Source organism: Gekko japonicus, unplaced genomic scaffold (assembly GCF_001447785.1).
Source record: "Gekko japonicus isolate JY-2015 unplaced genomic scaffold, Gekko_japonicus_V1.1 scaffold1199, whole genome shotgun sequence".
NCBI lineage: Eukaryota > Metazoa > Chordata > Lepidosauria > Squamata > Gekkonidae > Gekko > Gekko japonicus.
In genome coordinates, this window is record NW_015167086.1 from 69,580 (window position 1) to 82,021 (window position 12,442).

At 50.5% G+C, this 12,442-nt stretch overlaps 1 protein-coding gene across 1 annotated transcript in view; it reads left to right on the forward strand.

Moving 5' to 3' along the window:
* Positions 1-12,432, forward strand: part of PPP1R18 (protein phosphatase 1 regulatory subunit 18) — a 55,721-nt gene extending 43,289 nt beyond the window's left edge. Inside the window, exons 3-4 of the mRNA XM_015412852.1 lie at positions 8,059-8,266; positions 11,745-12,432. Coding sequence (XP_015268338.1) covers positions 8,059-8,266; positions 11,745-11,764 — 228 coding nt within the window. The 3' untranslated portion in view covers positions 11,765-12,432. The remainder of the gene's footprint in view (positions 1-8,058; positions 8,267-11,744) is intronic.
* The last annotated feature ends 10 nt before the right edge of the window (positions 12,433-12,442 follow it).

Consider the following 12,442-nt stretch of genomic DNA (forward strand, 5'->3'; position numbering starts at 1 on the left):
GAATTATCACCTGGCATCGGAGGTTCCTATTCAACCAGCGGTTTCTTTCCCCAAGCAGTGTGTGTGTGTGTGTGTGTGTGTGTGTGTGTGTGTGTGTGTGTGTGTGTGTGTGTAAAGTGCTGTCAAGACACAGCCGACTCATGGTGACCCCAGCAAGGGGCTGTCAAGGCAAGGGAGAAGCAGAGGTGGTTGGCCATGGCCTTTCCTCAGCAGTGTGCTCCTTGGTGGTCTCCCTTCCAAGTACTGACCCTGCTTAGAATCTGAGATCTGAGGGGATCAGGCTATACTATGCCACTTTTCCTCCTTCCCCAAACATTTCCAAACACCTTTCTGGCCTCCTTCAGACATTTCCCGTTCTTTGTCCTCTATTTTCAGTTTGGTATAATGATGCCAGCCTCCAGTTGGGACCTGGAGATCCCCCGGAATTACTGCTCATCTCCAGAGATCAGTCCCCCTGGAGGACCTTTGGAGGGTGGACTCTCTGGTAGTGTACCCCACTGAGGTCCCGGTAGTGTACCCCTGTCCTCCTCAGGCTTCATCCCCAAATCTCCAGGAGCCCCCCCAATCTGGAGCTGGCAATGCTACCCTCCCACCCCCCACTGGTGCCCATGTGGATCTGGCAACTCTTAAGGCCTGCATCAACCCACATCCCCTTCTTGGCCGCCCTCCAGCTTCGTGTAGTGGTTAAGTGCACGGACTCTAATCTGGGAGAACCGGGTTTGATTCCCAACTCCTCCACTTGCACCTGCTGGTGTGACCTTGGGTCAGTCACAAGCTCTGGCACAGCTGTCCTTGAAAAAGAGCAGTTTCTGTCAAGAGCTCTCTCAGCCCCACCCACCTCACAGGGTGCCTGTTGTGGGGAGGGGAAGGGAAAGGAGTTTGTAAGCCGCTCTGAGACTACTCTGGGTAGTGAAGGGCGGGGGGATAAATCCAATCTCTTCTCTTCTTCTTCCTCCCTGTGGCTTTAATGACAGCTTGATCAGCAGGCAGTTGGGAACCGATATTGCTTATGTTATCTCCAGACTGTGGAAAGTTTCTTCTCCTATTTTTTTGCCAATCAAGCTGTTTTTAAAGGCACAGGAGCAAGCCCGACTGGCTGGCAACCTTGTCTTCTTCTCTGTTTTGCCCATAAAGAAATCCCTAGATGTGAAACACCCGGCTCCTTCCCTGCTTCTCCCCTAGTCATTAATAGACCTCAGTTAATTGAGATTTAGCTGGGATTAATTCCCATGGGAACTGCTTGAGAAGAAGATAAGATCAAGGACCCCCCACGTCGTTGAACTCTGGGTAGGGGGGACTGGGGAGAAATTAGATTGGTGGTGGGTAGGGATTGGGGTCTAAAACAGTCACTGGCAAAGGAGATCATCAACACTGTCATGATGGCAGAGTGCTGGAGAAAAGGCGGCCCAGTCCACTTTAAAACAAAGGGGGGGGGGAATGAGCCTTCCTGAGCCATTCTGAGTTTGAGCACGGCAGGCTTTTAAAAATTAGAATTAGTCGCAGACTGTCAAAGTGCGATGAGTGAGGTACTTTGAGACCCTTAGGGTCCCCTTCACGATGACCCTGTCAGAAAAAGCTGGTAAAATTGGACAGAGGGAGACTGACTCAGACTGTGGTTGAATTTGTGCCTCAGAATGTATGGCCTTCCATTCAGGCCTTCCATGTTGAAGTCTGCCTTTTAGGGCAACCTGACTTTCAGGATCGATCTGTCCAGGGGTCATTTCGTAGAAGAAGAGATGCAGGCGCTCATTAGCATAACTCATTAGCACAACTTATTTGCATATGCCACACCCCCTGACATCACCGGAAGCTCAGGCCCCACTGGACTCTTTTGGATTGCTAGCTATGGGGGGAGGGGGACGTGCAGATCTGTCCTCGCAGAGGAGGGAGAGCTTGTACCTGAATAAAACTTGGTCTTAAAGGTGCCACTGGACTGTTTTGGAGCGGGGGGGAGGGGCTCTGCAGCTTACCTGGCTGCTTCCTGCTCTGACTGAGGGCTGCTGGGAGCAGGGGGTGGGGCTTGTTGCATGTGCCCACCCCCTGGGCTCTTTACTGGCGGAGCTCTGCTCCTGTGCGCTCCTGCAGGAAAAGACCCCTGGATCTGTCCATTCTGTCAGATTTTTATCCCACCCTCCCTTTCCTCGAAGGAGCCGGGGGGGGGGGGGCGGGCATCTGTCCTATACTCACAACAACCCCATGAGATGGGTTTTACTGGAAGAGAACAACTTGCCCACCGCTTCAGGGTGGAGTTAGGTTGCCGACTGCCTGGAGGAAAAAGCAGTATGCCGCTTTCATAGAGGTTTAATGGAATGGTCTTTACCAAGTGATGATATTTACTTTCATGCCAGGAAAAGCTTCAGCTGCTCTTTTTCTCACATTAAACCTCTATTAAAGAGATGGGACATTTTTTTTTTCTCCAGGTCTGTTGGAGTGGGGATATGATCTCCCCAGTAATAACCTGAAGCTCTAACCACTACATGACATTTGCCTTGCGTCAGGTAGGAGCACGAGGGCAGCATGAGGTAGTGTTTTGTATCATTCAGAAAAGGGAACTGAGGTAAATGGAGCTCCTGAGGGCCTTTAATGGCTATGCAGTAGGCAGAAATTCAACAGGTGAAGACCTTTCTAACAAGGAGATGGACTGAAGTGGGCAAAGTCAGCTCTGTATACTGACTGTCCTCTGTAACTTATTTCTTAAAACTACTGGGGTTCACACCTGCCTGCAAGCTATATTTTCTATTCCTGAAGCAATGACTCTTCCCCAAGTGTGTCAAGCAAGGCTGCTAAAGGGAATGCACTCTGCACAAGTTTGGAGGTGCCCTCCTCATTACTTTCCATATCCCAGGCTGAACCTTGAAATTGGGTTCCAGTGATGAGACCACAGCTCCCGGACCAAGCCTCACCCATTTCTATCACCGAGGTCTTGTTGTATGGGTACCTTTACTGCCACCTGGCTCTAACGCCAACCCAGCTCCACAAGATTATCCATCAGGTGGCAACGTTTTCAGGGGTGCTGGTGAGGCCATGAGCCACATGAGGCATACGCATCAGGCCACCTTGTAATATGGCAGACCGTTCAGAGGGTAGAAACTGTGGGGAGAAATGATGGGAAACTGCTCAGCCACTCCAAGAGTAAGGAGAAATCCTGCCCCAATGGATGAAATGTAGAGAGCCACGGGAAGGGCTAGAGGGAGAGAACTTCAAGAAGGTACCTTTTGCAATGTATAACTATTTTACTGAATTTTAATGCTTTAGATTATTTATTTTGGGGGACATTTCTATGCCACTTTTCTCCCCAAAGGTATCCAAAGTGTCCTGCAGAAATACAGAATAACCAATTTAAACAAGCAAAACAAACAGGAAAAAAATACATTCTGGGCAGGCTCCAGGCCCTGGGCTGAGAGCTCTTTGGATCTTGCTCCTCGACCCGCGTCTCTGGTCATGCCCAGTAGGCTAAGTTCCTGCAAGCAGAGGAGAAAACAAATGCAGCCCAGACGGGCCTCAGCAGCATCTTTCCAGTTTCCTCTCCAGCCAGGTATCTCAGGTTTTAATTTTCTTATCATGTCTGCTGCCTCAAAAGGTTGGGCAGAAAGTCAACAGAGAAGTACTTTCAATAGATCGATAAAGAATGCACTCTTGGATAGGGTTGCCAGCAGGGCTCTTTTTGTAGAAAAAGCCCAGCAGGAACTCATTAGCATAATAGGCCACACCCAACAGCAAAACTCATTAGCCTATTAGGCCACACCCTGACAGCACCACTCATTAGCACATTAGGCCACACCCCCATGTTACCAGAAGTGTGCTCATCCAGCCACACCCACCTTTCCCTTCTTATTCTGTTTACCTTGTTTGTTGTCAAAACCCAGGGCTTTTTTTGTAGCAGGAACTCCTTTGCATGTTAGGCCACACACCCCTAATGTAGCCAATCCTAATGAGTTTCTGCTGTTGGGTGTGGCCTATTATGCTAATGAGTTCCTGCTGGGCGTGGCCAATTCAGGAGCCAGCCGGAACTCCGTTCCTGTGCGTTACTGCCCAAAAATAGCCCTGGTTGCCAGAAGTCCTGGAAGGGGGGGGGGAATGTCCTGTCCCTTCAAAAGAGGCTGTGTGTGGAAATGGTCAGCTGAAGCTTTTCATGGCATCAGGGTAAATATCATCCCGTTAAATTCTTCGGACCGTGTGCTTAGGACAGCCAGACACGTTGGGCCGGCCCTGCCGGATAAGGTGAACCATAAGGGCACAGCTTCGTTTCCTTTCACTGGATGTGACCAGCCCAAAGTCACCCAGTGAGGTTCTTGGCACAGTGGGGATTTGAACGGGGGCCTCTCCCATCCTAGTTCAACACTCCAGTCCTAGTTTGACACCACACCACCCTGGCTCTGTGCAGAAGAGGGGATTTTGACAGGTGCCGCTTGTCAGAGCAACTGTGAATAGGGATGTGTGGTAGCAGGCCCCGTTTCTGTAGAAAGGGTCCAAGGGAGAGCCGGCTGGCCCTTCGTTAGTCCTTCTGTCTGAGTGCCCTCAACCCACTCCCCACTCTTCCGGCCCCCTGATCTCCCCCCCCCCGACAATGGATTGAACAGCCACTGAGCAGGGTGGAGTTGCATCACTTCTGTTAGTTCCCTGCAGTGTCTTGTGCATAGTGTTGATGCTCCAGCAAGTGGCAACTGTGGGGGCAGCTGTTGGCAACAGCTGCTCCACCCTAGAGGTACCAGTGCCTCATCATCTCATCCTTCCAGTGGGGGCCTTCTACCCACTTTGCCTAGGTGCTCTTTCTGAGCACCTTTTGCTCCACTCCAAGCAATGTTCCCACTGAGCTGAGTTGGTGTGAGCTAGCTCACAGTTTTTTAGCCTCCTGCTCACATTTTTGCCTTAGCTCAGGAAGGGATGGCTCCGGAGCAAACTAATCGATTCATTAGCCCAATTACTCACTCACAGCTTTAATGCCAGTAGCTCACAGTGGAGAATTCTTTGCTCACAAGACTCCACAGCTTAGAGGGAGCATTGGCGCCAAGGCACCAGGGCCAGGAGGACGCACCTGTCCTTGTGAACACTCTGTCATCCCCTCTCTTTCCACCAGAGCTGTGGGCAGGTAGAGGTGAGGAGTGTAATCTCATTTCCTCCAGGGTTTATCTCCTGCTGCGGCTTCCGCCCTGGGTACTGCCGGGAGGGGGTGTGTGTTCAGCATGGGAGCAGAAAGGACATATCCTGGCAGGCCAGGACAGACAGGCTTACCTGGCTAAGGCTATGCAGCCTCACATATTTTTAGGCTTCCTGGATCTGAGGCATATGCAGCCCCCCCCCCCCCCAGCTATTCTAAGCCTTCCCTGAGCTTTTGCCTTTTGCTATGACGCTTCCCATCTTTTGAAGGCAGCGTGCATCTTTATATCAGCTGCTGAGGAGCACGGCCGGGAGGAGGCTGTTTCAGTCATAAGAAGAAGAAGAGGAGGAGATTGGATTTATACCCCGCCCTTCACTCAGAGTCTCAGAGCGGCTTACAAACTCCTTTCCCTTCCCCTCCCCACAACAGACACCCTGTGAGGTAGGCGGAGCTGAGAGAGCTCTTTCCAGAGCTGCCCTTGAGAGAACAGCTCTGACAGAACTATGGCTTGCCCAAGGTCATCCAGCAGCTGCAAGTGGAGGAGTAGGGAATCAAACCTGGTTCTCCCAGATTAGAGTCCGCGCACTCAACCACTACACCAAACTTCCTGGGCTTCCTAGAGGCAGCTGGCCGGCCACTGTGTGAACAGAACGCTGGACTTGACGGGTCTTTGGTCTCTGATCCAGCAGGGCTCTGCTTATGTTCTCGTGAACCTGATAAAAGAAGGGCAGTCCTGTCACTTATGGTACCACTGTGGCAAACAGAATAACATCAGGGGAGCTTCTTGCAACCAAAATATAACGAGGGTTATCGGATCCCATCGTTTCTGCAATGTTCGATCACCAGCATGGTGTAGCAGTTAAGAGTGCAGCGCAAGGATCTGGGTACAGTGGAAGAGTGGCCACTCTCTCTCAGCCGAACCGACCTTACAGAGTTGTGGTGGAAATAAGAGGAGGGGAGAGCGAAGACAAAAATGTGTGAGCCGGAGGCTAAAAACTGTGAGCTAGCTCACACAAACTTACCTTAGAGCGAACACTGGTTGTACGATGTTGTGGGTCCCTAGTAGATAGATAGCGGGTAGATTGAGGTGGGGTAGGCATGTTGGTCTGAAAACAGCAATGCAGCACAAGAGATTGGCATACAATAGCAACCCTCACTGATGCAGGTGTAATTCCAGATGTGTCTGCGCCGCCGATGTTCATCTGGGTCCTTTTGAACTGGCTGAATTTGTCTTTTGATGAAGGCAGGAACTTTGTAGCCTTATCCAGGGCGCTCGGTTTGTTACACATGACTAACAGTGCAACAACAGAGGGCACATTCAGTGGATCTGGTCTATTTATTCCAGAGGGGTAGCCGTATTAGTCTGTGGAAGCCAAAACAAAAAAGCATCTCATGGCACCGCCAAGATTATAATACATTTATCACGGCATATGCTTTTGTGAGCCACAGGCCATTCTGTCAGATGCATTACATCCAGTTGGGAGAAAGAGATGCCTACAAAGCTGCATGCACAAAGCAGAAGGGCTGGGCTAGGGGGCAAGAAGGGGAGTTACAAAGAAGCTCCACTTCCCAGGACATGGGTGTGCTATACCGTTGCACTGCAGAGCACGTGATAACGTCAAAAGAGCAAAGGATCCATTCAGAATGGGTAGGAACCACGCCCAACATTTGGTGAACCGATGAAGCGGGATTAGTGGGAATGGCATGCACGCATAGAGACATCTTTTCCTTTTATTTCCCTAAGCTTTTTCATTAGTATTTCCCCAGATATCTATGCAATCATGAGGGCTAGAAACTTGCTTTTTAAAATGTGTGAAAAAGTAGAATTTGCTACACCAGCATAGTGAAGTTGTTTGGGTGCCAGACTAGGAGTGTTTGTGTGTGCATGTGTGTGTGTGTGTATGCGCGTGTGTGAAGTGCCGTCATGTCACTTCCGACCCATGGCGACAACAGACTAGGAGACTCGGGTTCAAATCTCCAGTCTGTCATTAAGCTTGCTGGATGACTGTGGGTGAGCCGCATCCTCTTTCTTCCAACCTATCCTACCTCACGCACCCCTGACCTAGGCGGCCCAGGGTAGCCCAATCTCACCAGATCTCGGGGAAGCTAAGCAGGGTCAGCCCTCGAAAACCCCATAAGGGGTCGCCATGTTAGCTGCAACTTATTTATTTTTTATTTATTTTATTATATTTATACCCCACCCTCCCCGCGAACGGGCTCAGGGCGGCTCACACAGGCACTAGGTGCGTTCAGTATTCAAATACATAATACAAAGTTAAAACAAATTAAAATCAGTTAGACGGATGCGTATATAAACTCCTCACATTTTGCGTAGCAGGGAGGGAAGGCCGGGTGATGAAAGATGTTACTCAACCACCCTAGCAGTCTCTCTCTATAAAAGGGCGTTGGTGTAAGTGGCCGCGGCGGCTCCTACTCGTAAGCCTGGCGGAAGAGTTCTGTCTTGCAGGCCCTGCGGAACTGCACCAGGTCCCGCAGGGCCCTGATCTCTTCCGGGAGCTCATTCCACCAGGTAGGAGCCGCCAATGAAAAAGACCTGGCCCTTGTTGCCACCAGCTTGGCCTCCTTAGGGCCTGGGGTCACCAGCTGGTGGTGTGACCCCGACCGAAGTGCTCTTCAGGGAACACTTGACAGCACACCCTACCTCACGGGATTATGATGTGTATAAAAATGGAAGGGAGGGAGGAGGATGTCGTAAGCCGTTTTGGGTCTCAGTTGGGGAGAAGATGGGGGATGAATAAACAAACAAACACGGCACCATGATCTTGGGCAGTACACACAACCTGCATCGCAGGATGACCCGATCTGAATGAAAAGATCCTAGTGTGAAACTGTTCTGACCTTCCGCAGCCAAGGGGGAAGGGGGGCTGACTGAAAGCAGACGATGCCGTGGGTGGCTGTTCCTGGACTGGAGACCTAACCATCTCTCTCCTCCCCTGCAGCTGAAGATTTCATTCAGCGAGAACCAGCTGGAGAGGACCTTCCAGTACCCATCGGAGGGTTCCCTGCTGGAGGAGTTCGGCCCCCCTGAGGAGTCAGAGACTTTGGTGTCTACCAACCCCCATGGGGACGAGGAGGAGGAAGAGGAGGAGCTGCTGATGCTTCATCGTGGCCTCCCTGGCCTATTGAGGACCAAACCCCTCATCGTGGGTGAGTGCCTGGGAGCCTCCGGAGCTGCCGCCGTGGTGTGCCTGAGAGCATCGTGGTCATTCCGAGAACGTTGCTCCCCCCCCCACACGCTCAGACTAAATTTTGTTTTAATTGTAGCTTATGTTTTAATGTAACTTATCTATTTTATGTAAGCTGCCCTGAGCCAGCTTCGGACAAGAGGGTGGGGTAGAAATTCAAAAAATAAATTAAATAAATAAATTTAGGGCATTTTCACAAAAGTCCTTGACAGAGTTACACCCTTCTAGGCCCCTTGGCTTTATTGGACTTAGGAGGGTATAACTCTGCTTAAGACTGCACCGTTAGAAACTCATTGAATCAAGACAAGTTGGCAGCTGGCCGCCAGAAAGAGAGGGGAATGCCTGGTAGACAAACGGTCATGTCTTACTGAGAAGTAGTAGAAGAAGAAGAAGAGATTGGATTTATACCCCGCCTTTCACTACCCAAAGGAGTCTCAGAGCGGCTTACAAACTCCTTTCCCTTCCCCTCCCCACAACAGACACCCTGTGAGGTAGGCGGGGCTGAGAGAGCTCTTGACAGAAACTGCTCTTTTTCAAGAACAGCTCTGACAGAACTATGACTTGCCCAAGGTCATCCAGCAGGTGCAAGTTGAGGAGTGGGGAATCAAACCCAGTTCTCCCAGATTAGAGTCCGCACACTTAACCACCACACCAAGTAGAAGCCTCACATGAATTACCAGACCAGACCAGACCGTGTCTGGTAGCAGGTGGAGGCTTTAGATGTCTGAATGCTCCCCAACATAAAATATTCCCTACACATACAAAACGAATGTGACAGAGTGAGTGAATTGATTTATTCCAGTCAAAGACTAGCCCAAAAGCAAATACATTACAAGAAATGATACCTTTAAGAAGTTATGCGAATTATATTGAAATAAGCCAAATGAGAAGGGAGCACTCACTGGAGAAGACCCTGATGCTGGGAAAGATTGAAGGTCAAAGAAGACGGGGACGGCAAAGGATGAGATGGTTAGACAGTGTCATAGATGCAACAAACATGAAATTGAGCAAACTTCAGAGGACGGCGGAAGACCGGAAGGCCTGGCGTGATCTAGTCCATGGGGTCGCGAAGAGTCGGACTCGACCGTGCGACTGAACAACAACAACCACCCATAGTGGCAGAATAGGACTTCAGAGATCTGGGTTCAAATCTCCACTCTGCCATGAAACTTATTCTATGACCTTAGGCCAGTCAACTCTCTTTCGGTTGTTGTGAGGATAAAGCAGAGATGGGAGAACTATGTCTGCAACCCTGAGCCCCTTGGAGGAAGGGAGGAAGGCCAATGTGGTTCATCAAATGAATACAAGGCTCTGACAGCTGCAGAGAGTCTGGCCGCTTTATCCGTGATCCGAGGCTCGTGGGTCAAGAGGAGAAAGGCAATAGACAATGCCTTCGATCTACCTGGAATTTTGGGGAGGAGTAATGAAACCATGTGTAAAATCACAATTAAAAAGGGAGTGCAATACAACGTGCCCCACTTCCCCTCTTGCAGAAGAACATATACATTCCTGGTACAGTGCACCACGATATCTCCCTTCTAAGAGTGCAGAGGATAGGAAAACATGACAGAAAATAGTTTTGGGTTAGCCTTTTCTTTCATATGTTCTTGGGCAAGGGGATCTGAAGAAACCAAACACACTTTTCAGATATTTACTATTTATTGTATATATTTTTGTTTTATACGTCCTCCATAAAATCCACTCAAACCATCTGAAGAAGTGGGGGTCCAGACCATGAAAGCATATGGTAGAGTAAAATGGTGTTAGTTTTTAAGGTGCCGGTTGACTCCTGTTTTATTTTTGATGCAACGAACTAACACGGCTGCCCAACAATGTTCCCTCTAAGCAGAGTTAGTGTGAGCTAGCTCAGTTTTTTTAGCCTCCGGCTCACACATTTTTCTCTTAGCTCAGGAAGGATGGCTCCAGAGCAAACTGATTTATGCAGTAGCCAAATCGCTCGCTCACAGCTTTAATGCCAGGAGCTCACAAAGTAGCATTTTTGCTCACAAGACTCCACAGCTTAGAGGGAGCATTGCTGCCCAACTAGAGTTATTGTCCTGTACGGTCTGCATACAAGGATGAGGAATTAAAATAAGCCTTGGTGAAAAAGCTGTAGAAACTAATTCAAATGTAGATCCCAGGAAACTGCCCTGGGGATGGGTGGGAATTGTGCTTGTCAAGCTGAAGCAAAGCTGTGCATCTAAATGTTAGAAATAAAGAAGTTTTGTTTTACAAACAGGCCCTTGCAATGCAATCCTAAGAATCACCCTCTTCTAAACCCACTGAATTCAATGGGGTTTAGAAAGGTCGATTGTTTAGGAGGGCCATTGGAAGCCGATATTGGAGCTCCATCTAGAGGCCCATCTTGAGAACTGCAGTGACTTTTGGAAATCCTCGTACCTAAGGTTTGGGGAGAGCATTCAAGTAGGCTTCTTGGGCTTCCTTATTAGCAGGCCCGTAGCCAGGATTTCTTGTGTCGAGGGGGCCTTTAAATTTCTCGGGGACGCCTAATTGATTTGGTTAAAGTAAGTTAAATTAAGTGCCCCTTTCACATAGCTGCATTTGATGGCCTCCTCCTCTCCTTCCCCACGCCATTCTCCCTTCTACAGGGGCCGGAAGGCAGGTGGGAAGGTGAGGCAGTGGAGGAGTGCGCCTGTGCACACTTGCCCACTAAGAGGCCCTTCAGCCAGCCAAGGCTGAGCGCGGCCGGCCTAGGACAGAGCGCTGCTGCACCCGCCTCATTTTGTCTCCGCTCTCCTCCACTCTGTTCGGCGGAGGCGGTGCTGCTGTTTTTCCCCACCCCCTCCCCCCCCCCCCCCCTAACAGCAGCCGTAGGCCAAGCCCTGGTAGTAGCCACCGCTACGCACGCCTCGTTTTACCCCGGCCAGCTGCCTGCCCACCATGGCCTGCGTGGGGCAGGGCTGCTCATTTTTCATTGCATATATTCATACAGGCGGCCATCCCGGGAAGAAGCGCTGCTGCTGCAGCTGCCTCGTCTCCGCTCTCCCCCACACGCTCCACCCTCTGCTTGGCAGCAGCGTCACTGCCGTCTTTCCGCCCCCTCCCCCGGTAACAGCAGCAGCAGACCAGGTCTGGGTAGCAGCCGCTGCTGCTGTGTGCACCTCGTCCTCCCCCAGCCAGCAGCCTGCCCACCATGGCCCGCGTGGGGCTGCTGGTTCTTCATTGTGTGTATTCGTACAAGTGGGGCTGCTGGCAGGTGGAGAAAGGGGAGTCCTCTGGGCAGTGGCGGCGAGTCCTCTGGGCAGCGCTCAGAGTCGGGGGGGCCTGGGCTGTGTAGGAAGTCACTGGGGGGGCCTGGAAGGAGGTTGGGGGGCCAGGCCCCCCAGGAGGCCCCACTGTTGCTGCGGGCCCTGCTTATTAGTGCCTCCATCCCCTTTTTACCCTGACAAGCCCGGTTTTCTTTCTGTCTTCCTTCCCAGATGAGTCTTGTCGGCGGTAACCCCACCCGTCCTTCTCCGTCACCAGGAAAGATGGAGGATATTTAAGGATTCATGTCAACCTTCAAGTCCCTCAACTGGACTTTTATGTCCTTTCGTCTTCCACTGACTCTTACACCAGGGAAAGAAGCTGGGACCATGCCAGACTGGACCGTTTTGCCCATTTTCCTAGGGCTCTGGGTGTTTCTCTCTTCACGATGGGAGAAAGCGCTTGAAAGACACCTTCATCGATATTGTTGTTCTATCTCTAGCACTGAAAAAGGGACCTCAGAAACTCCCCCACCCGAAATCTAAATGGCAAGGATCTGGGTCACGTGACAGGCTGCCCAATCTAACCTGTACAAAGAGACTGCATCCACATGGTTTTGACTGAAAGGAAATCTTTTTTTCTTTCTTATCCTGATGCTAAAACAACTTAGGAACAAAGAGGTTAAAACAGCCAGCAGGGCGGAGCAGCAAACCTCATGCCCGTCTGCCGGCCTCCAGCGTTGCAGGCGATCCCCAGCCAAGGGCTGATTTCTCCTTGCTGTTTCCCAAACACAGCCCACACTGGGTGGAGGGATGTTTCTAATTCCCAGATCAACCTTTTTGTAAAATCCTTTAGGATCCTTGTCAGATCAACCTTTTTTGTAAAATCCTTTAGGACCCTTGTCATTTTAAAATTTTCTAATCGCTGCCAT